Source organism: Squalius cephalus (genome assembly GCF_949319135.1).
Source record: "Squalius cephalus genome assembly, chromosome: 23".
In the NCBI taxonomy this organism is placed as follows: Eukaryota; Metazoa; Chordata; class Actinopteri; order Cypriniformes; family Leuciscidae; genus Squalius; species Squalius cephalus.
In genome coordinates, this window is record NC_137144.1 from 25,755,531 (window position 1) to 25,781,089 (window position 25,559).

General features: G+C 37.3%; 1 protein-coding gene across 1 annotated transcript; it reads left to right on the forward strand.

Moving 5' to 3' along the window:
- The first annotated feature begins 341 nt into the window (after window positions 1-341).
- hps5 (HPS5 biogenesis of lysosomal organelles complex 2 subunit 2) lies at window positions 342-24,503 on the forward strand. The gene is made up of 23 exons (XM_079859375.1): window positions 342-490; window positions 1,635-1,750; window positions 2,912-3,022; window positions 6,012-6,076; window positions 6,160-6,352; window positions 6,615-6,745; window positions 7,473-7,712; window positions 7,822-7,893; window positions 8,041-8,129; window positions 8,588-8,766; window positions 10,956-11,114; window positions 11,188-11,344; window positions 12,218-12,329; window positions 12,721-12,867; window positions 12,963-13,031; window positions 13,769-14,322; window positions 15,062-15,182; window positions 16,191-16,340; window positions 16,482-16,601; window positions 17,928-18,041; window positions 18,122-18,228; window positions 20,936-21,284; window positions 23,490-24,503. Exons 2-23 carry the CDS (start codon window positions 1,646-1,648, stop codon window positions 23,548-23,550), a joined length of 3,405 nt encoding a protein of 1,134 aa, XP_079715501.1. The 5' UTR covers window positions 342-490; window positions 1,635-1,645; the 3' UTR covers window positions 23,551-24,503.
- The last annotated feature ends 1,056 nt before the right edge of the window (window positions 24,504-25,559 follow it).

Below are 25,559 nucleotides of genomic sequence, written 5' to 3' on the forward strand. Positions count from 1 at the left end.
CTATTTTTGCTTGCTGGTGATGGAACAGGCTTTATTCTCCTGGGCGTCTCAAATATCAATCAATACCAACCAGAGACTTTAATGGACCAATGGACCCCAAACTACTGCTGGAACACCTACGCGTCTTTGAGAATCATTTGTTTGTAAAGCAGATATATTCAAATAATACTTAAATGTTTTGTCATGCATGATTAAAAGATATATTAAGTTTTGCTATGAGTAAGTAAAGTTCCCTATGTATTTGATAGTAAGTGAGGTCCAAAGGCGCCAGAAATAGTTCCCCGGGCGAGTGTGAATCACTGCGCGTCACAATGAGTGGATCGCTATGGAGAAGTAGCGCCGGTCAGTTTTCAGTCAGCTGTCAAACACACTGCAGGAATTGCAGTGGCGAAAAGAAACACATGATCGTCACTTTACACACTAAATGATTAATTTTTACTACATTTCTGGAGGTTTCGCAGATTTAAATGCGTCTGGAACTCAGGTGGAGGTAAAACACGAGTTTATACATCTTAATTCATGTTTAATACGTTATTGAAATGCTTGAGGTGATATTTAGCAACTCAAATAAGTTCAACTTATTTATTTATAAAATAAATAACGTTTGAAAAATGTTTTTTTTTTTTATAATGCCTTTAACGTTAAAATGATACAACTATGAATTTAAGGAAAGAATGACGAGGAGAAGTAACGTTAGAAACTAAAACGTTGATTGTGAAAGTACCTAAATTTCCAGCTCAGGATCAACTATGACCTTAAATAAACTGTTTTTTTAAAGACAAAAACTCAAATAAAAATGTATTTATTCGATGTTTTTTGCTGTTTTGGCGAGTTTTAAACTCGGATCTCGTGATTGACAGTCATGCTAATCGGCTAACGCGGCGGTTTGATTTATAACTTATAACTTTGAGATTCACCTTTAACGTTATATAGTGTTTAATAAAATGAACTCTTGTAAATAGGCTATGTGTTCAAAACTAAGCGGAAGTGGTAAAATGTGTGTATATGTGTGAGAGAGTAAGCGTTTTGTCTTTTCTGCTGACTTTCAGATGTGTGAAAAACAAATAAAGAGAGTAAAAGTTCCCAAAAATAGATTATACATCACGTTTTTGTTGTATATTCGGTTAGTTTAAGCATTGCTTTATATCATATAGTTTATGTCTGTATATATCGTCCTTCAATGGAACTATTTTTGTGTGGAAAAGCAAAGGAAAATCACTGAAAAATAGAGGAGAGATGCGTGGTAGTCATGCTTTTTCAATTGAATTTCCCTGGAATCATATGACTCTGAGGAAGGCTGTGTCTCATCCTAGTGAGCTCACTGTGCTGCTGCCTATTGAGGGCTCATTTTTGGGCATAATCAGACTCTGAACGCACTTATGATGACCAAAAGTGCTGCTGTTTGAATGCTTGTGTACCTGGTAACAACGTTTGCATACATTTTTGTGATTGGTTGCTTGTTGAAACATGCCATGCATGCATAATCTGCCCAAAGTTGCTGTTTGGAATACACATATGATGCCTAAAAAAATGCACCTATGATATTACACCAAAATGCTGTCTAGTTAGACAAACATGCTGCATTTACTATTGATTCCCACTAAAAAGCCAATGTTATTGTTGTTTCCTCTCAGGCTGGTGCAGGATGATTCCTGTGGTTCCTGTGGAGTCCTGCACTCATGTCCTGGCAGAGTTTGACTGTCTGGACCCCCTCCTTTCCGCCCTGCGACTGGACTCGGGACGTATCAAAGTAACATACGCACTTACCTACTCAACTATTGTGAAAGAGTTGAAGTGTTTATTGGTACAGCTTTTATGGCAACTGTTATCCAAGCTGACCTGAATTGCGGTTGGTGGTGTTTACTTTTGAGGGAGCTGAATTAAACGTCTTTCAGATTTGATTTCATGCCATGAGAATAATAAAGAGGAATAATTTAATAGATGAATCGAACAAAACATGTTCGGGTCAAGTAGTTTCACCCTAAAACCAAAAGAAAAGAAAAAAGAGTTTCATTAAGAACATTACAATTTTTTTTTTTTTTTTTTTTTTTGTATTGTGACATAAGAGATTATTAGAAATTAAAGAAATTAATACTTTTATTCATCAAAAAGCATTAAATTGATCAAATGTCACTGTGAAGAAATGTTTCAATGTTACAAAAGATTTCAATTTCATGTAAATGCTGTTAAAGAATCCTGGAAAAATAACTATTTATATATATATAATTGTGATTTAAATGTTGCATGTAATATTTTTGAATTTCAATAATGAGGATTATTTTATTGTTTCATTACGTTAATGACAACTGGGTTGCTTAATTGTCATGAAAATGATCTTTATAGCTATTTTCTGAAAATTCAGTCATTAATTACTCACCCTCATGTCGTTCCAGACGCGTAAGACTTTCGTTCATCTTCGGAACACAAATGAATATATTTTTGATGAAATCTGTGTGATTTCTGTCCCTCCATTGAGAGCTATGCAACTACCACTTTGACACTTCAAAAAGTTCATAAAGAGATCGTGAAACTAATCCATATGATTCGAGCGGTTTAGTCCAAATTTTCTGAAGAGATTCGATCACTTTATATGATGAACAGATTGAATTTTCAATCTCTTTATGAACTTTTTGAAGTGTCAAAGTGGTAATTGCGTAGCTGTCAATCAGAAATCACACAGATTTCATAAAAAATATCTTCATTTGTGTTCCGAAGATGAACGAAAGTCTTACGGGTTTGGAACAACATGAGGGCGCGTAATTAATAACAGAATTTTCATTTTTGGGTGAACGAACCCTTTAAGCAATCAATAATGTTATATTTAATTATTTCTATATTCATTATGAAATATGACCTGTACATTTTGTGAGATTCACTCTAATATCCTTCTTTCTCTGTCTGTGTCCCGCAGTGCACATGCCTCTCGGTGTCCAGAAAGTGGCTCGCTCTGGGCACGTCCTCCGGAGGACTTCACCTCATTCAGAGAGACGGCTGGAAGCAGAAACTCATCCTCACACACAAAGTACACACAGCCAACTCATTTCACAAGTTCCCCTTTTACACACTTAGTGACATAGAAATATCAGCAGTGTTGAAATGCTACTGTCCAATGTTATCAATTGTGTGTTTAGCTTTTGTGCAGTCTGCAATGGTGTATGCATGATGCGTTTGCTTCTTCCTGTGTTTTAGTGGCTCTGTGAAGTAGTTATTGATCACACAGTCATAGTAGTGATTCATTATTATTGTCGTCTATATTGGTATCATCTTTCACTTACATCATGCTCTGCTTTGACTGGTTTCTAAGTAGCAAGGAAACAGGAAGTGTTTACAGATGAGTGAAAATAGGGACATGTAAAAAAAAGTCCTGCTGATTTCTGGGATACATCACATCGAGAAACGTTAATGTCTCCGGATTAGGGTTGCAAAATTATGGGAATTTTCAAAGATGGAAACTTTCCATGGGAATTAATGGGAATTTAAGGGAAGTCAACTAGAGCAGTGCAGCACACTGAAAGTTTAGAGAGACGCACATGCTCGCAACGGGGCTTAGTCAATAATATCAATTTCAATAATATCAATAATATCAATAATAGCAAGTTCATATATCAATATTCTAACGAATAGAAATAACCTTAAATAATGTATCTATCCGTCTCTTATGTGTACAGTTAATTTCAGAGTGGACGCGCAAGCGGTTGCTGTGGGAATGAATATTTCCAAAATTCCCCATCTTAACTTCCCATGGAAATTTACCGGAAACTTTCCGCCCCTTTGCAACCCTACTCTGGATGCTCTTTAAAAAAAAAAAAGATTTATAATATCGGCCATAACAATTTTCGGAGTGAAAATGAAAGTGTTCATCACTAGCCGCGTTTCCATTACCCTTCAGATTGCGCAAATTGAAATTGGGATTTGAAAATGCGCCCAATGGAAACACGTCAATTTCGCAAAAACTCCCATATTTCGCAAAAAAAATGTTTTTACGCTCGCATGAGGAGGTTTTTCAGGCAATTCGAAACCGGAATTGTTCGCAAAACTGCAATGGAAACAGTTTTTCCACATTTACAGGTCACCTGACGTACATAAAAGTCGATCATTATTTAAAGATGACGCGGTGTGTTTAGTTTCTCGTTAAGACGAGATAGAGTTCTTTATTAAACTCATAAAAGACAAAAGTAATACGGGAATACAATACTGGATTCTAAACAACAAAGAAGTGCAACAATTATCAAGACCTTGAAGCAGAAATGAGAAACCTCATATGTGAAAGGGGTTTTCCTTGCCATTAATCCTTGGATAACACACACGTCTCCTTCGATTAATAATAACGGCTAGTGCAGTGGCTGCCTATATACGTAAACCAGAGGTGGACAGTAATAAAGTACATTTACTTGAGTACACTTTTTGTCTATCTGTACTTTACTTGAGTATTATTTTTTCTGGAAACTTTTTACTTTAACTTCACTACATTTGAAAGACAAATATCGTACTTTTTACTCCACTACAATTCTGTCAAAGTCCTTGAGCAGAAAGTAGTAACGTCAGACAGGGGATGATTTTGATTGCAACTTTTCAAATGAAAGTCAGGTTGACGTCAGAACCCGACTGATCTTGGTTTCTGACGTCAACCCACTTTTCATTTTCAACCACAATACAACATCTGTCCAACGTTGGAGATTAATGTCAATCTGGCGTTGGATTCTGACATCAACCTGATTTTCATTTTCAACGTTGGGTTTGGTCTTCTAAATGTGAATTTTGTCATTGTTCTGGTGCACACTAGCTTATAGATAACAGTAAGGCTATCATATTCATACTAAAAGCCAAAATACTTTAAATATGGCACTATTTGAGGGAACAGCCATTTGGGTGTCTTTTATATATATATATATATATATATATATATATATAACAAAGCAACAAATATACTTTTTTTAATTATTATACACACTTATTTACAAAACACAATTTAAAAAATCTCTCACTGGGAGACATATGTGCAGAACATAGTTAAACACAATTAAATGGAACAAAATTTCGATAAAGAAAATAAATACAAATAAATGTAAAATAAAATAAATTAAGCAAAGGCACTTCAGTCCATAAGGCATGTCAAAGTTGTTCACATACATATATTGTCCTCAGTCTTCATATATTCTTAAAATAAAGTTACATGGAAGCTTTACAAGTTATAATGACAAATATTTTGAGACATCTTCACATAGAGAGTAAATGTTATCACTGGAGTCTTTCAGAAGTTTCAAAGAAGCAAAGTATTCCCTCAGTTCAATTTTAAACACCATTAGGGATGGATTTTTGTTTTGCCATTTACATTTATGAATATGGTATTTACCCATAATTGTTATGATATTGTACATTCTAAAAAGTTCCTTCGGAAGGTTTTCATTACCAAAAAGAATTTGCTCTAACTTTAATTGTGTAATTCTCTCCATTTTTGTTTCCAGCCAATTCATGACATCTTGCCAGAATATTTTTATCACTGAACAAGAGAAAAACAAATGTTCAATAGTTTCATCTTCCTGGGAACAGAACACACATGGCTCCACTTCAAAACCAAATCTCTTTTTAAGCATAGCTGCTGCTGGATAATATCCATTTATAATTTTGATTTTAGGAGGTATAGGCCATTTCATGAATTTGATGTATTTATTTGTTATTTTGTCATCATAATGCCTTATTTTTATATTTTGGTCAAAATCATGAAATAGTTTACATTTGAATATTTTGCTAATACAATTATTGTTAAATTTTTTGGTTTAGTTGCAGTTTAGGCAAATTTATTTGACTTTTGGAATAATGTAAATGGTTTTGTCTCATCTTTAATAGGGCTATTGGTATTGCTTTACATACCTTATTATAATCCCTTATTAGCCATTTGGGTGTCTGAAACCACAATAGTTTTTTATCGACATTTAGAAAATATCGCACATTTTTTGCGCAAATCTGTAATGGAAACGTGGCTAGTGTGTATCTTCTTTGTCTTTATTTAGGAAGGCTCAATCACGCAGGTCTCATGCTGCCCCCATGATGAGGACTTTATCGCTGTAGCAACAAGGTAATTCATCTTCGCCACTTTCACATGTGCTCCTGGTGTTTGTAGTTGACGATCTGGATGCGTTTGTTGTGTGTGTACGCCAGTCAGGGGTTGGTGGTGGTGTGGGAGCTGCACTTGGAGAGGCGTGGCCGTCCTGAGCGCGTGTGTGTGTCCTGGGAGCATCGCGGACAGACGGTAACATCTCTGTGCTGGGACACCGTGGCCCTCCGAGTGTTTGCTGGAGATGTCGGGGGAAAAGTGTCCTGCGTCCGGGCTGGGTCGGCAAAACTCGGGAAGGTATAAGAAAACCTTTTCCACGTGTTCATACTGATCCCAAATTTTGAACGGTAGTGTATTTTATTTAAATAACAATTAGTGATTTTGAATCTATGCTTGTTCAGTTCATCTTTATTCATTTCCCGAAGGCAATTTGGTTGCAGCATACAAGCATTCACATAAGACAAAGCCATTCACACACAAACTACACACACACACACAAAAAAAACGTACTAATCGGAGCTTGTGTGTTTGTTTGTGGTTTGGTTTTGCTTCCAAACAGGGCTCTGCGTTTGTGATGTTCCCAGTTCAGACCATCACCACTGTGGATTCGCGTGTCGTTCAGCTGGGGTACACAGACGGACACTTGATGGTCTCGTCTCTCAGCCGCTGCTACCTGTGTGACACCGAGAGGTGTGTGTGTTGGCAGGAAACATAGGACAGCACGTCCCTTTACCTGCAATTAGTTTAAAAAACTATTTGTTCACTTTGAATTCTTGACGCAAATGTATGAAAGGTATGAATTGGGCTCTTTATTTATCATATCAAACATTGATATCACATTTTCCCCATGTCCTCAGACCATAACTTAGATTAAATGTTTATCAAATGTAAAAAAAGAAAACATTTCTTGATTTGTTTTCGGGGTCTGCTAAAATAGGTTTTCATACTTGAATGTTCAAGAAACACATTATTTTTCCCAAATTCTCCATTGTTGCTGCTCCTCTCTTCCCAGCCCCTCCTTCTGAAAAGCACAGTGTGCTTTGATTGGTCGGGCTGGATCAGTGTGTTGTGATTGGCCCCTTACTATAACCTCCAGTTTCCACACACTACTAACTTACTCAACCAGGCCCCGCCCCTTTATTCTGCGTATTAATTATTATAATGAGGAATTTTGTGACGTGTTTGTTCCCAGAAGAATGGAGGAGTTTCAGGGAGTTCAGAAACACTGACACTGATATAGAGAAGAACTCCCGCTGGAGGGACTTTGTAACTTTGCAGACCTTCTTCATGCTCAAACAGCAACATTACACATTAAAGAAAGATGAAAATGTAATAAAAAGCGCAATAGGACCCTTTTAATGCATACACATACATTCAAGAAATAAATTCAGTCTGTTTCTGTCTCTCTTTCTCTCAGGGAGAAGTTCTGGCGTGTGGGTAATAAAGAGCGAGACGGAGAGTTTGGGGCGTGTTTTCTCCTGCAGGGTCCGCGGGGTCAGGGGGGTCAGGGGGGTCAGGGGGGGGGTCCTCCTGCCCTGCTGTACTGCGCCCGGCCCGGCTCACGCATATGGGAGTCCAGCTTCAGTGGAGAAGTCCTGAGCACACACCAGTTCAAACAGCTGCTGGCCTGCCCACCGCTGCCCCTCGTCTCTTACAAGTGTGTGTTTGTGTGTTTAACACTTACTTGTGACATCATCTTAGTTCTGTATCTCCATTCTTTTTCTCTCATTACATTTTTGTTGTGTATTTTTACGTCTTGTGTTCAGGAATGAGCCTCATTTCAATCCCGCACAGATGAGTCCACAGTCTCTGGCTTTCCCAAGACTCCTTCAGTTTGGGTAACCACTCCTTGTATTAAAATAACACATGACCTCTTTGGTAAAGACACAGTATTTCATAAATGCTGTGTGTATTATGATTACAAAGATAACTTCTCAGGTTTGAAAGGGTTTTGGTGTTAATATTTGACTTTTTGTGTTTCTTAGTGATCAAAATCTGATCACCTGGACGGATTCTGCCATTTACATCTTCACACCTCACAGTGGCCAGGTTCTGCTGTGGACAGAGGTCAAAGGTGAGAGGTCATGAAAGTGACGCATGCACAAAAGTATATTCACTCCAAACATATTTAAAAAAAAATATTTTATGATATTATAGCTCATGGTTCTTTATCTGTCTTCCAAAACATATTTATTATAAATTAATTAACTATATTAATTAAATTACATAACTATTAATTAAAATTAATAGTTATATAATTATGGTAATAAATAAATATTAATAATATAAAATCAACCCAATTGACATAAAACATAATATATTAAAAATGTATGGAAAAAAGTCATTTATTTTTTTGTTATTTTCAAAATTGTATTTTTTTATGCATGTATTATTTTTAGATTTTTTTACTAATATATATATAATTTTTAATAAAAAATAAATTCATTTTGAATATTTAAAAAATATATATTGTATGACCATTTTGATCATTTTACGGCACTTGGATCCACATCTGTCTTCCTCCCTCTATAGATGTGGTGGAGATTTCAGTTTTCCGTAACGAGATATTTTGTCTCCATGGTGACGGACGTTTGTCTCACCTGTTGCTGGTGTCACCTGATCGCTGTGTGGAGCGGCTGATGAAGAGGGAGAACTGGACGCTCGCCGCCACCGTCTGCTGCATGTTTCAGCATACCGTTATTACATCCAGGGTACGCATTTATACTACATGCTGTTTTACATACTAGTTTAAATGCCCCCTGAATCTAAATGTACGTTTTTTAGCTTTTAGTGTGAATATGTTAGCCTTAAGGTTATGAATAAGCTGCTGTGTTCCAAAACAATGACAAAATTCACATTTAGTCAAGTCAAGTCAAGTATATTTGTATAGCGCTTTTCACAATACAGATTGTATCAAAGCAGCTTCACAGTATTAAATCAAAATAACACAACAAGGTTTGTTTCTAGTGGAAAAAACGTCCACGTTTGGTAAGGCTGATCAGTAGTATTATTGATTGATTAAATTAAATTAAATATCACCAACTGAGCAAGCCAAAGGCAACAGTGGCAAGGAACCGAAAAACTCCATCAGGTGACCTAATGGAGAAAAAAATAAACCTTGGTAGAACCCAGGCTCAGTCCGGGGTGAGATATTTATGAGATATAAGCATTCAAAAGCATTCAAAATAAGCATTTTGTCAGAAATCTCTCACTTCCAACAAAATGGATCACTGATTTATATGACATCACCGTGGACTTCATCTTCTGTCCAATCAAATGCTCTCTAGAATCTAAAGCTCCGCCCCCTATGCTATAAACACCACCTGGCCAAAGCGACCGTTGACACGTCACAAAGCAATATGGGCTGGAGATGTGAGTTCGGTTGCTCAAACGCTCGAGTTTTATTCCGTTTTCCAACTGTACGTTGGTTAAGAGTGAAATGGCTAGAATTTATTCACACCTCTACCATTGAATCCAACGTATCATCAGCGCTCAGATTCACTTCCATGGTGCTGTGAGGTACAACTTGCAGTCTGTGAGGTAAACTAAACGCTATTGGATATTTTGAAAGGGGGAGGGGCATGGGCGTCAGTTTGGTTTGAAATGTGCTGGGGACAGAGACGCATTTGGAAGTGCATTTTCAGAAGTGCTGGGTACAATGACGCATTCATTTTTTTTTTCTCTATTTCGCGCAGGTTATGTTTTGAAAGACGATGTCCTGTAGCTCAGGCACGGCCCCACTTTTCAACAGGCCCACCCAAAACTTAAAAAAAAAAAACAAAAAAAAAACTTTTACTATATTCTAATTTTGTCAATAATTATAAAAAAATCGCCAATAAGCTCATCATTTGTGCTAAAATAGTGTTTAGTTTTAAAAACCATTTTAAAAAGCTGGTTATATTTTGATGTTTCTGCGCAAGTTCAGCAGACAGTGAGGTTCGGGTTTGTTCCGATCAGAGCTCGTGAGTGGAGAGCGCATTTCTAAATATTCTGCTCCGCTCGTTCATTCCGCAGGGCCGCTCGCTCAACACAGATGTCCTGTTGCCTGGTTCGAAAATATGTGGAATAAGGGCTGCTTCTGCCCTTTTATATTAATTTAATTACTTATATAGCCTACAGGATAATGAACGTTTACGTAATATAGCCGCACTCAAGCGCACGACCGCACGCATAAAGCTTGCCACAAAGAACCGGTAAAAGTAATGATTATGAATGCGTACTCCAGTTCACTCGCCGGCGCCTCCCTGTCGTGATTCTGCTATATTTACTTCTTATTTATTAAATCCAAGCAATTGGTTCATGAAACATTGATTAAAATTAAGATATAATTAATACAAAACGAAATTCAAATTAAAGAAAGGCAGCTGTTCTGTTTGAGGTCTCTGTGAAAGTTTTAAAGCAGTCTTTTAGTGCCGCTTTCAGAGCGCTCACGTCTTTACCGAGAACTGACACGTTGTTTTTTCCCCTCATAAATGCGAACACGAAAAATAAAATAAAATGAATATTATAATGTTTTTTTGTTGGGTCAGACAATGATTACCAAATGTCTCTCTCATATTGCTCCTCATAACCACTGAAAACGGTAAAAAAAAATCGAACCAAATGTCAAATTAATATGGACGGAAGTTAAAAGTGGTGGATACAAAATGACTCATGACGAAATCTGGTGGGTACGCGTACCCACCGTCCCCACCGAAATCGACGCCTATGGGGAGGGGCCATTCAGTATGTCCCAGCTTAGCTTCCTGTTTCAGTGGAAATTATGTCAAATAAAGCTGCTTGTTCCAAGGCACTTCAGTGGGCTTTTTAAGAAAGAGGTAGTATGTACTGTTCAGTGTGCTTTAAATATTACGCTAGTGCTCCATTCCAAAAATAGTCTCTCTCTTTTGCATTTCTTCAGGCCAGGAAGTCCCTCCCCATTGATCGACTGGAGCATCTCAAGGCTCAGCTAAACTCCTCCTCCCAACAGCAGCTGATTGGTCAGCTGGAGGAAGTGATCAGCAAACTGGAGCCACTGGACTCGGCCTGCAGCAGCCGCAGGAGCAGCATTTCCTCGCACGTGAGTGCAAAAACACACAGATATTATGTATAGAGACACATTTTTAAAATACTAAATGACTCTTCCTGCGCAGGAGAGCTTTAACGTTCTGGACTGCGGCATCTACCGCGTCATCAGCCGAAGAGGCAGCCAATCAGATGATGACACCAACTCCCTCGCCAACCAATCGATGCTTGAGGAGGAGCGGCTGAAGGAGTTCAATTTCACTGAGGAAGAGCAGGTGGACAATGGTGAGACAGAGAGATCGATTTCAAACCTAAAAGGGAATTAGTAAGAGTTCGGCTCTCTCAGTGGGAATTCCTTGTCCGAATACAAGAATACAGAAAGGGACTTTCTTCAACACATAACTATTTTGCTTGTAAAACTACATAGAAACTGTAACACTGTGTCTTAAAGCAACCAATTTTCAGTAAATTGACATATTTCAGAGTGAGCAAGGATATTCAGCAAGATATAAAAATGTGAAGTGGGACTTCATTTTATTTACTGTGACATCAGCCATGAAGGAAAGCCATTTTAGAGGCAGAGCATACCCTTATTTTGCATTTGAAGTAACATGCATGGATGAATCATGGAGAATAATAACACCAGGAACATGTATTAAGATAGTAAATAAGTTTAATTTTCGCATCTTCACTGAAAGCATCAAAAAACTACATTATGCAACAAACTCAGCCAATCAGAATTGATCTTTAATAACAATTTTGATGTTCAATAAAGGGAACCAATGTGATTTAACTGCGTGCAGAGCTATCAACCAAAAAAACAAAGTTTACACTTATGACAAAAAATATATAATTATTTGTGAATTTTTAAATGGTTTTATAGTAGTAATTGTATGTCAGTGTGTTGTATGTCAAATATTTTGCAATAAAATACACTAAAACATCAGTGAGCAGCAGTTTAATCATTTATCTGGTGTTTTGCACACTTAGATTATTTTTTTCTGATCAGTATTCTAGCTGACCTTCGTCATGTGATGAATCAGTTAATATCTGCTTTATTCACTGCTTTCGCCTAGTTGTTTCCACATCTTCTGACTTCTTCTCATTCTCTTCATTCATCTCTCTATCATTTCAACTCCTCCTTTTGCTGTCCTGAAGACTCTCAGTCTGTGCGTGGAGAGGGCGACAGGTCAGACCTCGGCTTGCAGTTTCTGCCTCTTACTTTCCGCTCAAAGCCCCCACGAGTGGCCCTGCAGGCTGTTCGAGACAGGTACACACACACACTTAAGCATCTGACCACATAAATTCCCCTTATATTTCATTGTAATTTCATTTCCTCTTTAATTTCACACCAGACACAGTCTGATTGGCTGGGTCATAAGGAAGCTCTAATGCTTATTAAAATGCAGCTGCTGATACCCAGGGTATTTTTAAAACTGTGACTTCCTGTTTTGTCGTTGTGTCACATATGTCCTTGACACATTGTCTCATTTTAAGCTGATGCGCATGATTGGCGAGGTTACCAACTATTTCTCCTTCTCTTTGTTTTTAATGTATGCAGACGTTGTTTATTTGAAAACCAGCTGCTTATGTTTTGGACTGTCATTGCTGATCTTGGTTATGATCATAGCGATTTATAATTGTAAATGTGTGTATGTCAGTGTCTCTAGCTTTGTGAAAAAGACGACCGAGAAGATCAACACGCTTCAGATGAACTCTGACCTATGGCCTCGGCCTGACCTCAGGGAAGGCGTTCAAGGAGAGGTCACGGCCACAGCGACTCCTCTTCCAGAGGAAGGCGAGCATGAGTGAGTGTGTTAATGTTGTCTGACTGCTGCTATTGATGGTTTTATATAGTTACGTTGTTTGTATTGTGGTTTTTGATGGTCTCTCTCTCTATAAGAATGTACGCTGAGCAGTCCAGCTCGGAGTCTGAGCTGCAGGAGTTGAGAGACGCCACAAAGAAAGCCATGTGAGTTCCTTCCTACTGCTGCAGACAGTTAAACTGTAAGCTAATGTATGTTTACATGTGATACATTAATGAGAGATGGTATTATGTAAGATCAGCAATGATGAATTATATTGTTAAAAAAGATTTCCATTTTAAATAAATGCTGTTCTTTTGAACTTTCTATTCATCAAAGAATCCTGAAAAAATGCATCACGGTTTCTAGAAAAATATATAGTAATGATGCTGAAAATGCAGCTTTGATCACAGGAATAAATTACATTGTAAAATATATTCACATAGAAAACAGTTATTTTAAATTGTAATAACATTTCTTAATATTACAAATATTACAGTTTTTACTGTATTTTTTGCATAAGAGACTTCTTTCAAATACATAAAAAAAATTGCTAACCCAAAACTTTGCAGTCAATTATAAGTTCTTTCTCAAGATTTTTGTTTAAAATTCATTTAATGCATAAGGAAAATTATGTACTGTAGTCAACATTTGAAGTGAATCAAAAAAAGTTCATCAAAGTTGTCCTAAGACAAGAACGGGTATTGTTCAAAATTCATGTATAACTTTGATGAAAGGTTGTGATCCACTTCAAATGTTGAATAGTGTACTACTGCATTTTTAGTAGACCTGCATTGTGTCAAATGATTTTTCTATTCAGATTTATATATATAAATATGACTAGCCAATCACTGTAGTTGCTGATGCTTTACTGCTATTAGAGTTGATATATGTTCTGTTGTAGCTCTCAGATCCAGAACCCCATGGTTTTACTGGACCCCGTCTGCCTCAGCGATGTGCTCCAAGACTGGGCCCCGGTTCTGGAGAGGGTTCTGGGTCCTGAGGATTACACCGTACCTAGAGAAATAACTCCTCTAGAGGAGGAAGAGCTTGTTTCATCAATGTCCTGCTGCGTCGGGGTTCAGCCAGAGATCTTAACCGCGCCGTCTACTAGCCTGGATGAATCCGCAACCCTCACTGAAGAAGAGGACCTCGGAGAGACCATTCCTTGTTCCACCGCCCCAGTCAGAGCGTCATTCCCACCTCTTGCTAACCATGTTGAATTAATCCAACTGTTTTCCCCCAAACCTCTGCCCCCTGACCTCCAGGCTGACCTCTCACAGCTGGCCTGTCTTTATCTGGAGATGGGCTGCCCCGGTAGAGGAGGCGTCGAAAGTGTGTGTGTGTTCCTGAGGAGGTTCTTCTTCCTGTTGGACCAGGAGAGAGTGAGGAAGATGTGTTTGCTGAGATACAGAGAGCACCGAGAGGTGCTGAAGGCGTATATCGCTGGCATGCTGGGTACGTTTTAAGAGTAGCTGTAATAATAAACCTGCTTTTTATTGCAATTCTGCTAAGGCAAGACACTACAGGAAAAAAAAACATTGTTTTTTTTAATGCTATTTGGCTTTTTATAACATGTTTTTTTCAGAGTAGTGGAAATAATACATCTAAAATGCACCTTTGAGTGTTTATTTTATTGCATCTATTTGCACCTGTAGATTTCAATCACAATACCTATTTTAAAAGGCAATGAGTGTTTTTCTCAGAAATCTCCACTTCAGCATCTTTACATACACCAAACATTAGTTTAATTCCTATCTATATTCTAAAGGTTTTAATGGAAGGGTTTATTCATATATAATTCGCCTGATTTTATACAACCTTTTATTCCTAAAAACATGGTGAAATTTTTTAGTTTCTGGCCGTTGACAGTATTTTACGATTTTTGGAGTGATAAAAAGAGAAATCCAAAATATGATAATATAATATGTAAAAAAAAAATTCAAAAGGAATTTTGAACCTGGCTTTATTTAGTGTTCAGATTTATGGTCCGGAAATATATACATAATTATTGCATATTTAATTAGATAATGCCTAATTTGCATATTTAAACGCATAATTTCAGAAAACTTGTAATAAAAAATAGCAATTCTTGATCAAGTTGACCTTGAAAGTATGGTGATATCATTATTGTACTGTATATTTGAGGTGTCATGCCTTAATATTAATACTGTTCACAATCTGTGGCGGGTGGTAGAGTTCACTCAGGCCAGTAAGGTGGTGGAAGTGATTCAGAAGGGCGACCTGCTAAAGTCTCTGCGCAGTCTAAGAGAACTTCAGCCCTGGAACACACCTCTGCTCCTCTCACACCTGTACAGGTGAGTTTACATCACTCAGAGCAAAACACACTCTTAGTATCTGTATATTATCAATATGGTCACCTGTAGAGGTGTGAACACATCATTTTGTATTCACTTATTATTTATTTATTTTATGTATTTTGTGTAGTTTTGAGTATTTGAATGTATGTGTTGAAGGGATGGTTCGGAGTAATTTCAACCTAGGGTCCTTTGCACCATGACCTCATGACCTCGAGCCAAACACCCCCCCAGAAGCTTTTTTCCCCTTGGTTGAACATTATTAAAGTTAGAGCTTATTTAGAGATATCAGCCGGATGTCTTAGTGCAGGCGCTAATGGATCCTGTGATGTATCTGGTAAATTACCCCACTAATAATGCCTGCAATGGTATCAAACTTCTACAGTAGTGCAAATAGGTTCTGTACTCATAAAACGAGACATTGGAAAGTACATCAGGAGTTTTTTTAAATAACACTTGCCTGACAGCTAATGCTACTGCTAACCTGGACGTCGAGGTCACTTCAGTGGTTTGGGAAAAGCCCGTAAAAGTCCTGACAGAAAGCGATGCATAAGGATGTGGTGTACCGACACCCAGTTCCAGGAATGCACTAATATTTTGTTGGTAGTAACATTTTGCAACAATTATTTACAAACTTTCCAATGCCTCGTTTTATGAGTACAGAACCTATTTGTACTACTGTAGAAGTTTGATACCATTCCAGGCATTATTAGTGGAGTAATTTACCAGATACATCATAGGATCCATTAGCGCCTGCACTAAGCCATCCGGCTGATATCTCTAAATAATCTCTAACTTTAATAATGTTCAACCAAGGGGAAAAAAGCTTCTGGGAGGGGTGTTTGGCTCGAGGTCATGGTGCAAAGGACCCTAGGTTGAAATTACTCCGAACCATCCCTTTAAGTGTTATATGTGAAGCACCATGACGGTTTAAATGCATTGCCCCATGGGGATTAATAAAGCTCTAAACTATTTATATTGAATATAATGTTCGCTTTCTTTCTGTAGACTCTATGAGAAGCACGGGGAGCTGGCCGTTCGTGCCTACCCGCAGTTCTATCCCACAATCCTCCCCTCTGACATCATGGCTATGGCTTTACCCAGCCACTTTCTGCCTTATCTGGACAATCTGGTCCAATCACGAGCCGAGCAGCAGCGGTACGGCCGTGTTACATTATACAATGTTTTACAATGTGTGTTAGTCCTGGTTGTTAAGGTTGTGTATGTGTCATTTTAACACTGTGATATTGTATTCTTGAACATATAAATAATCTATATACTTTTTTTTTCATCTCCCAGGTTGCCTTTCTTGGGTTCTCTTCTCCAGCCAGAAACTCTGCGACAGGATTGGCTGGAACTGGCGTTATCCCAAGATGCCCCACTAAGGGATGACACACTCACTCCTGACGGACAGCCCAGGTACACAAAACGATTTTTGTCTGTAAAACAAATGTTGTCCCAAAACAATTATGCACTGAAAGTTTATATGTATGTATGTGTATATATATATTTCCAAACATTCTTTTTGCCATTAATTGTAATAATCCAGTGAGATTTGTGAATGCACAAGGAGTCTGACAACAGCCGGTCTGATCTGATCTCACCATCATCGAGTCCGTCTGTGATTACAGGAAGAAACAGAAGAAACTGAGACAGACTAAATCCAGAAGAACTGCGGGAACGTCTCCGAGACGCTTGAAGAAACCTTCCTGCAAAGCTCCCTGAAAAACTATGCGCAAGTGTACCTGGACAAAAGCCGTTTTAAACGCAAAGGGTCGTTACATCATATATGGATTAGGGCTGTCAAAAGATTAATCGTGATTAATCGCATCCAAAATAAAAGTTTTTAATAATATATGTGTGTGTACTGTGTATAATTAAATTTGTATATATAAATACACACACATACATGTATATATTTAAGAAAAATGTGTTATTTATATATAAAAAAAATTATATTTATATATAATATAAACTATATAAATATATATACAGTATATGTATGCAAATATTTCTTAAATATATACATGCATGTGTGTGTATTTATATATACAAAATAATTATACACAGTACACACACATATATTATGTAAACACAAACTTTTATTTTGGATGCGATTAATCGCGATTAATCTTTTGACAGCCCTAATATGGATTTGAATTAGTTAATAGATGTTAAATCATAAATAAATTCAATTTGTGATTTTATTTTTGAAAGCATTCTCACTTTACAGCATTTTAACACAAGTGCCAGTACTTTTCACAGTACTGTAGCTTAGCAGGAAGGTTTCTTCAAGCGTCTCGGAGACGTTCCCGCAGTTCTTCTGGATTTAGTCTGTCTCAGTTTTTCTGTAAATTAGTGTGGGGTGTGGGATATTAACATGCCTAAGACTTTTGCACAGTACTCTATATATATATATATATATATATATATATATATATATAATATTGTACTCTATAATGTGTCTCTCTCTCTTTCTATATTCTATGGCCTGGTTTCACAGACAGGCTTAGACTAAGCCAAGGCTTAGGCCTTATTTCAATTAGGACTTCTAAGTAGCTTTTATAAACGTGTCTTAGAAAAAAAACATTACTGGTGTGCATCTTGAGACAAAACAATGACACTGACATATTTTAAGTTGCTTTCAGTTAAAACAGCATTTTTGTCTGGGACTAGACTCTGTGAAACGGAGGGTAAATATACTATATTCCTATTTCGCTGATTATATTGTCTCCTGTGCTGTAGGTGGCACTCTCATTTCTTCAGCTGGGGTTATGGGCGTCTGCTGTCTCTGCTGATCCGCTTGCCTGCTGATCTGGCCTCCAAGCAGAAGATGCTGGAGATGTGTAGAACTCAAGGGTGAGTGTAGAATTAGAATGGATAGAATTAAATCAGAATGGGTGGTTGTATAAACTCTGACTGTGTTGTTTGTCTCTCAGGTATTGGATGGGTTACCTGTACCTGTGCAGAGAGTTGCAGCGACGAGCAGAGGCTTTCAGCGCCATCTGCAGACTGGATGACATGACGCTTCTAGAGGAGGATGATGGTAAAACAATCACAGATACTCAAAACTGTCTTTTAGATGAACAGAGGAAGAGAGACTGTCAATATAAAGTCTAATTCGCTAACCAAGAGCTGTCTGTCTGACACTTACACCGTGTCCTAACCAGACGCGATGCGATATGATTCCAGCGACAAATAATTTGTCTGTCCACACTAGATTCGACGCGACTGCGAGATACGTAAAAATCAATCAAAACCCACAGCCAATCAGAACAGCGTGTGGGCGGAGTCTCGCGGCGAGTGCACGGCACTAGAGAGTAATCTTGACGGCACTCGCAAGAAAATGGATAAGTACATAATCAAATTCACAAATAGTACACCATTTAAACATTATTCACATACATAGGCTACTGAGTTACTAAAACAATCTTTGTCAAAGAATACACTTGTTTGTTCACAGTTTGTACATTTCCATTTGTTTAATTTCAAGATCTGAGGTGAATTATCCATTGTTACTTTTACAGCTACAAAGCTGGAGCTCTAAATGATATTCAAAGTCACATTACACACTTTTAACATTAAATAAAGCACATAAACAGTGCCTGAGATTATCATCGCCACACTTTGAGTTTGTTGTTCGCGCTGCTGGTTAGGACAAAAACTATTAACATGGAAAGAAGCCTTTTATAGGGTGTCGCAGAGTGTGTGGTTAGGACACGGTGTAACACGGGTATTTTCAAAACCGCAGCTTTCATTCTATGCAGTTTGGCCGTTCGTCCTCACACAGTATCCGGTCACTGAAACCAAACTTTTTGGAAAACTCCAACCAGGGTGAAGATTTTTAGAAACTCCGGTTGCAGTGTTGTCATGTAAACGGTGAAACTGGAGATTTTGGCTTGTGACGTCAGAACCAGAACGGGATTAACCTTTTTTTTTTCCAGGTTTCTGATTGGCCAATATGGCTTCACGGTTAGGGTTATATCGCCACCTGTTGGTTTGTAATGCTCTTGACAGAGCCAAATAGCGTATTTTTGCATTTTCATGTGGACGCAAATTTGTTTTTAAACGAAGGAGGAAAAATTATGTTCATAAAAATACTCGTGTACGTGTGTACCAGGCCTTAAATAACCCATGAATCAGTTCTGCAGCATTTATTCCATATCTAAGGGTCTCTTTACACGACACCGTTTTCAACTAAATCGTAAAACTTTTTATGCGATATCTAAGGGGTCGTTTACACGACAACAGCGTTTTGGGTGCCTGAAAACGCACGTTTTTAAAAATTGTGTATCTGTGTAGTTTCTGTGTAACTAACAACAAAAAGACGATGACGTCATGCACATGCGTATTACGTGTTCAGTTTATAGTGTTTCATCGCCATCTAACGGCCTGGCAGCAGAATACAGCGTTTTTAGTCGTTTTCGTGGATCTGTGTGAATTAGGGGTGTAACGATACATCGATATAACGTCTAACGATACGATGCATCGATTCCACACTTAAAATATCGATATACACCTTTATTTTGACACTCTCCACATTCTCACGTAACATCCTTCCGCCAAAGCGCACATTTTCGTTTACTCACCAACCGCCTGCCGGTGTGTAACGTTAATCTCCTCATCTGAAAAAGACGCCTGACAAGACTGACTAAACCCTAAACAAGTTTTTTTCACAAAAGTCGGTATTGTCCGCTGTCAAGGCATCGCGAGTTCATGTTTTACAGCAGAAACAGACAAGCACTCGCACCCTTGTTGGTGAACACAACACGATAAGTCCGTTTTAGCGACTCAGCGCGCAGTATTCAGGTCAGATGTCACTTTGAAAAGACGCGCTGGCTAAGAAGAGTTTCGTCAAAGCTGACTAAAAGTGATCGAGGATGGATAATTTCAATGAACTCGTGATATCTTCTTCAGGGCGTAAAAGGAAAATAAAACCTGAAACATTTTCACGGAACCTTACTAAAGCAGCTCGTTTAGTGGTGAGGGAAAAGATCTCTGTACTGCGTGTACGTTATCACAACAACAAAGTTTGTTAGGCGTCTATGTCAGCTGAGGAGATTAACGTTATGAAGATTAACCGAGTATTGTATTATTTATCATAGCAATTACTTGGTTTTGTTTGACTCAGAAAGATGAAATGTGAATGTATCTGCTCTGCTAAAAAAAAAAAACCTTTTAACATATTAAAGCATACTTTCAATTAACTTTAATTTTGTAATTTACCTGTATTTTTTAAGTGATTATTATCATCAATCAAAACAACCCAGCTGCAGTTTGATTGATATTACTTGGATGCACAATAATAATAAAAAAACATGATTTATGAAAATGAACAAGAACGGAGTACTGTTATAAATATCCCAATTGGGAGAGGGTGTGCAATTTTCAAAGAGTTTAATTAAACGTTCATGTTATATATTTTGATTGCATTTGTGAGTTAATAAAAACGTAACTGGTTGTGTGAACATAATATCTAAATATCGATTAATCGATCGATATAGCCCTGAATCGAATCGAATCGTATCGTGGAATTTTTTGAAGTATCGGAAAATATCGTATCGCTGGCTGAGAGAATCGATATCGTATCGTATTGTGATGAACTGTCCGATTCACACCCCTAGTGTGAATGGGGATCGTTTTGACGATGGCGTCGTCTGTACGCGGAAAACTCAAAGGAGAAACTTCACAGTTTTCAGCATATCGTTGTCGTGTAAACTCGCCCTAAAATATGGCTTTTTCTCTTTCTGTAGGTATTGTTCCTCAGTCTCTTGATGAGTGGGTTTTGCTACTCCAGCTCTCACAGCAAATCAGTTCAGTCGACGAAGCGCCGCCCACTTCACCTCTGCCCAGCAGCACCAATGGATCCTGTTCAGACGACACTAACAGTAACGGCACGAGTGACAGTTCCTCTGACCTATCAAACAGTTCAAATGACTGGAGCATTCGGGTCAGCCCAGAGAACATCATCCTGCGTCTGGTCAAGGTCTTCGGGCCGGACCAGGCCCTGACGGCCCTCCAGGAACGCGGGATACAGGTGGATCTCAGTTCACGCTCCACGCTGGTCTGTGATCTGCTGCGTATGGCTGAGAAGCGGCAAAGGTGAGCGTGTGAAAAACAGTAAAGTGCAGTATATACACTAGTCAACATTTGAAGTGGATCAAAACCTTTCATCAAAGTCATACATAAATTTTGAACAAAACCCGTTCTTTGTCTTAGGGCAACTTTGATTAACTTTTTTTGATCCACTTCAAATGTTGATTACTGTAGTTTTGAGTATGCAGTTCACTAGTATTCCACGCAGAACACACTGATTATAAAAATAGTAGTTTGTGTGCAGTATATACCGCAAAGTATGCTATTCTGAACATATTTGTTGAATTCGGAATAACATACTAGCATTGCACTCTTACTATTTCTGCCAGATAAAGATATGTAAGGCAGTCTTACAGTATATACTGTGCGCATTGTGCTAAAATTCTATTCCAAACATATAGTCTGAATTTGGAATTGCATGCTTTCATACTATTCCAAATTCAGACTATATGTTTCAAAATAGCATACTACTATACCACTCTTACTATTTCTTCTATACCCTTATATGGCAGAAATAGTAAGAGTATGCTATTTTGAATTTAGACATTGTTTTTGGAAAATTGTAGGCAGTGTACTGCGTATATATTGCATAGTATGCTTATATTCCATTGCAAACAAATTTTTTTTTGGAAAATAGTAGGCTGTATACTATGGAAGCTTGTTTCCGCAACAAAATAAAACATTTTAAAAGATAATTGCGACTTTTTATCTCACAATTTCGAGTTTACATCTCGCAATTCTGACTTTATTTCTCAGAATTGCGAGATATAAAGTCAGAATTGCGTGAAATAAAGTTGCAATTGCGTGAAATAAAGTTGCAATTGCGTGTTATAAAGTCAGAATTGCGTGAAATAAAGTTGCAATTGCGTGAAATAAAGTTGCAATTGCGTGTTATAAAGTCAGAATTGCGTGAAATAAAGTTGCAATTGCGTGTTATAAAGTCAGAATTGTGAGATATAAAGTCAGAATTGCGAGATATAAAGTCAGAATTGCGTGAAATAAAGTTGCAATTGCGTGTTATAAAGTCAGAATTGCGTGAAATAAAGTTGCAATTGCGTGAAATAAAGTTGCAATTGCGTGTTATAAAGTCAGAATTGCGTGAAATAAAGTTGCAATTGCGTGTTATAAAGTCAGAATTGTGAGATATAAAGTCAGAATTGCGTGAAATAAAGTTGCAATTGCGTGAAATAAAGTTGCAATTGCGAGATATAAAGTCAGAATTGCGTGAAATAAAGTTGCAATTGCATGTTATAAAGTCAGAATTGTGAGATATAAAGTCAGAATTGCGTGAAATAAAGTTGCAATTGCGTGAAATAAAGTTGCAATTGCGAGATATAAAGTCAGAATTGCGTGAAATAAAGTTGCAATTGCGTGTTATAAAGTCAGAATTGCGTGATATAAAGTCAGAATTGCGTGAAATAAAGTTGCAATTGCGTGTTATAAAGTCAGAATTGCGTGTTATAAAGTCAGAATTGCGAGTTATAAAGTCAGAATTGCGAGTTATAAAGTCAGAATTGCGAGTTATAAAGTCAGAATTGCGTGTTGTAGAGTCAGAATTCTGACTTTTTTTTCTCGCAATTGCGACTTTATATCACGCAATTCTGACTTTATAACTCGCAATTCTGACTTTATAACACGCAATTCTGACTTTATAACACGCAATTGCAACTTTATTTCACGCAATTCTGACTTTATAACACATAATTGCGAGTTTATATCTCGCAATTCTGACATCTTTTCTCAGAATTGTGAGATATAAAGTCCAATTCTAAGGAAAAAAAGAATTTTTTTTTTTTTTTTTTTTTTTTTTTTTACCTCAGAATAGTTTATATCTCACAATTCTGACTTTATAACACGCAATTGCGAATTTATATCATGCAATTCTGACTTTATATCTCGCAATTGCGACTTTATTTCTCAGAATTGCGACTTTATATCTCGCAATTGCGACTTTATTTCTCACAATTCTGACTTCATATCTCGCAATTGTGAGAAAAAAAGTCAGAATTGTGAGATAAAAAGTCGCAATTATTATTATTTATTTATTGTTCAGTGGCGGAAACAAGCTTCCATAGTATACAGTATATACTGTATTGTGCAGTAGTTTTCCTTTAGGAATGTCATTTGAAAACAGCTTGTATATCCTATCCTGAACATGGGTAATGTTTAACAGTTTTTATTCTCATGCATTTTCTCTCACTGTCCTCTTAGAGCACTGATTCAGACCATGTTGGAGCGCTGTGACCGGTTCCTGTGGTCTCAGCACGCTTAAGACCCCCGTGTCCGCCTGATCTCTGCGTATGCCTCCAGAAGCCCGTGCTGCTCTCAGTATGGACACACTGCTCTGGGATCAGCTCTGTATGGCTGTCTCTAGATCAGATGATCTCGGGTCACTGGACCTTTTCAGTCACAATCTAACACAGATTCCACTAGCTTTTTCGCACCAGCAGTGAGAAGACTGTATTGTGCTGTAAATGGTGGAAGTGCTGCGTTGGTGTCACATGACTAAACTGTTCTTCAGTATTTCGTCTCCTGTTTCCAATTTAGCTAGGTGACACAGTATTAACAATGGGCCTTTTTAATGAAATATCATTCAAAAATCCATTTGTACATAAATTATCCTATTGAATTGATGCATCAATTTATGTAAAGATGCTTTAGATTCTATATCCGAGTGTTTTCCATATTTATATGAGGAATATATATGTATACAATATTCCTTAAATAGATATGGAAAATAAATAAATGCATATTTATCTATTTAATGGTGTTAATGTGATTTTCATCTGCAAGTATTTGAGAACAAACACGGGCCTTATCAAACTAAGAAAAACTAACAGACTTGTGTTCTTTTAACATGTGAATGTATGAATGAAAGCTTTTTGTAACTAATGCCATCTGGTTTATCAGGCTGCTCTTAATGAAAAGCACAATAAATATAAGTATCATGTTAATTTATAATCGTGTAGAAAGTGTCCCTTTAAATGCACAAATCTTTCGCTCTTCATGCAAACGAATATAATTTATACTTTATAAGAGACTTCTAGCATGATTTTTTTCACAGTGACACTAGATTTGGATGGTAAATGGTCATGCTGTGTTACAAAAACACTGTTTCCTCTGTATGTGGCACACGTGGTCCAATCAGACGTGTAAAGTTATTCGCTTCTGTGCGTCAAACTCGTGTTCGGCGAGAACAACGGCCTTTTTAAAGTCATCAAACTGAAATCCCCGACTCTGTTCTCCTCACTTTCCAATTTCTCTTATCAGACTGTTTTTCTCTGTTGCTCCACTGACCTCTTTTCCAGGTGTGTCTTCAATCTGATCGTACCCGTGCCAGCAGAAGTGTCATCCGCAGGTGGGCAGAGAGAAGGGGCATTACTGGAAATATACAACAAACTCATTACCAAAAGTATCACACATCCTGCACCGTTTGATCTCCAGACATGAATGATTCCTCAAATCATGTGTGTTGTTGAGGAGAGCTGTGCTGTTACTCTACCAAGTGATCAGATGCATAATTTTCACCTGCTGGACAGAAAACTGGTAAAATCCCACATGCTGATACCTATGGCAAGCCGTTTTAACTTTTATTCATTTCCAGGATATGAAGCCTTGATATCAACAATTAAATTTTCACTAGTTAAAATGATAGTTATTGATATCAGGAATTAGATTTCTACTAGTAACAATGCTACTTCTTTGATATCCACAATTAAATTTTCACTAGTTAAAATGATAATTCTTGATATCAACAATTGAATTTCAACTAGTAAAAACTATAATTCTTGATATCTGTAATTGTATTTTCACTAGTGAAATGTCACCATAGGCTGCCATTCAAAATCCATTGTTGATATCAAGAATTAATTTCTTAATAGTTGAAATTCCAGTTTCACATATCAGAAATACAATTCTTACTAGTAAAAACCTTTATTTTTGATATCAAGAATTCAATTGTCACTAGCTGAAATGTCTATTCTTGATATCAACAATTGAATTGCTACTAGTAACAATGTTCATTTTTGATATCAATAATTCCATTTTCACTAGTGACAATTTTAATTTCTGATATCATGAATGTGATTGTTACTAGTAAGAAAGCCATTTTAGATATCTGAAATAATATTGATATCAGAAATACATTTTCAGACATCAAAAATTAAAATTTTTACTAGTAGCTATTCAATTGTTGATATCAAGAATAGACATTTCAACTAGTGACAATTGAATTCTCGATATCAGTAATTCACATTTTTACTAGTAACAATGTAATTATTG

Excerpts from the sequence above, each read along its gene's own strand:
- hps5 (XM_079859375.1), top strand. The coding sequence starts at position 1,646 with ATGATTCCTGTGGTTCCTGTGGAGTCCTGCACTCATGTCCTGGCAGAG. Across the intron at positions 7,894-8,040 it reads CCAAGACTCCTTCAGTTTGG|TGATCAAAATCTGATCACCT; the intron begins GTAACCACTCCT and ends TGTGTTTCTTAG. Across the intron at positions 18,042-18,121 it reads GAGATGTGTAGAACTCAAGG|GTATTGGATGGGTTACCTGT; the intron begins GTGAGTGTAGAA and ends TTTGTCTCTCAG.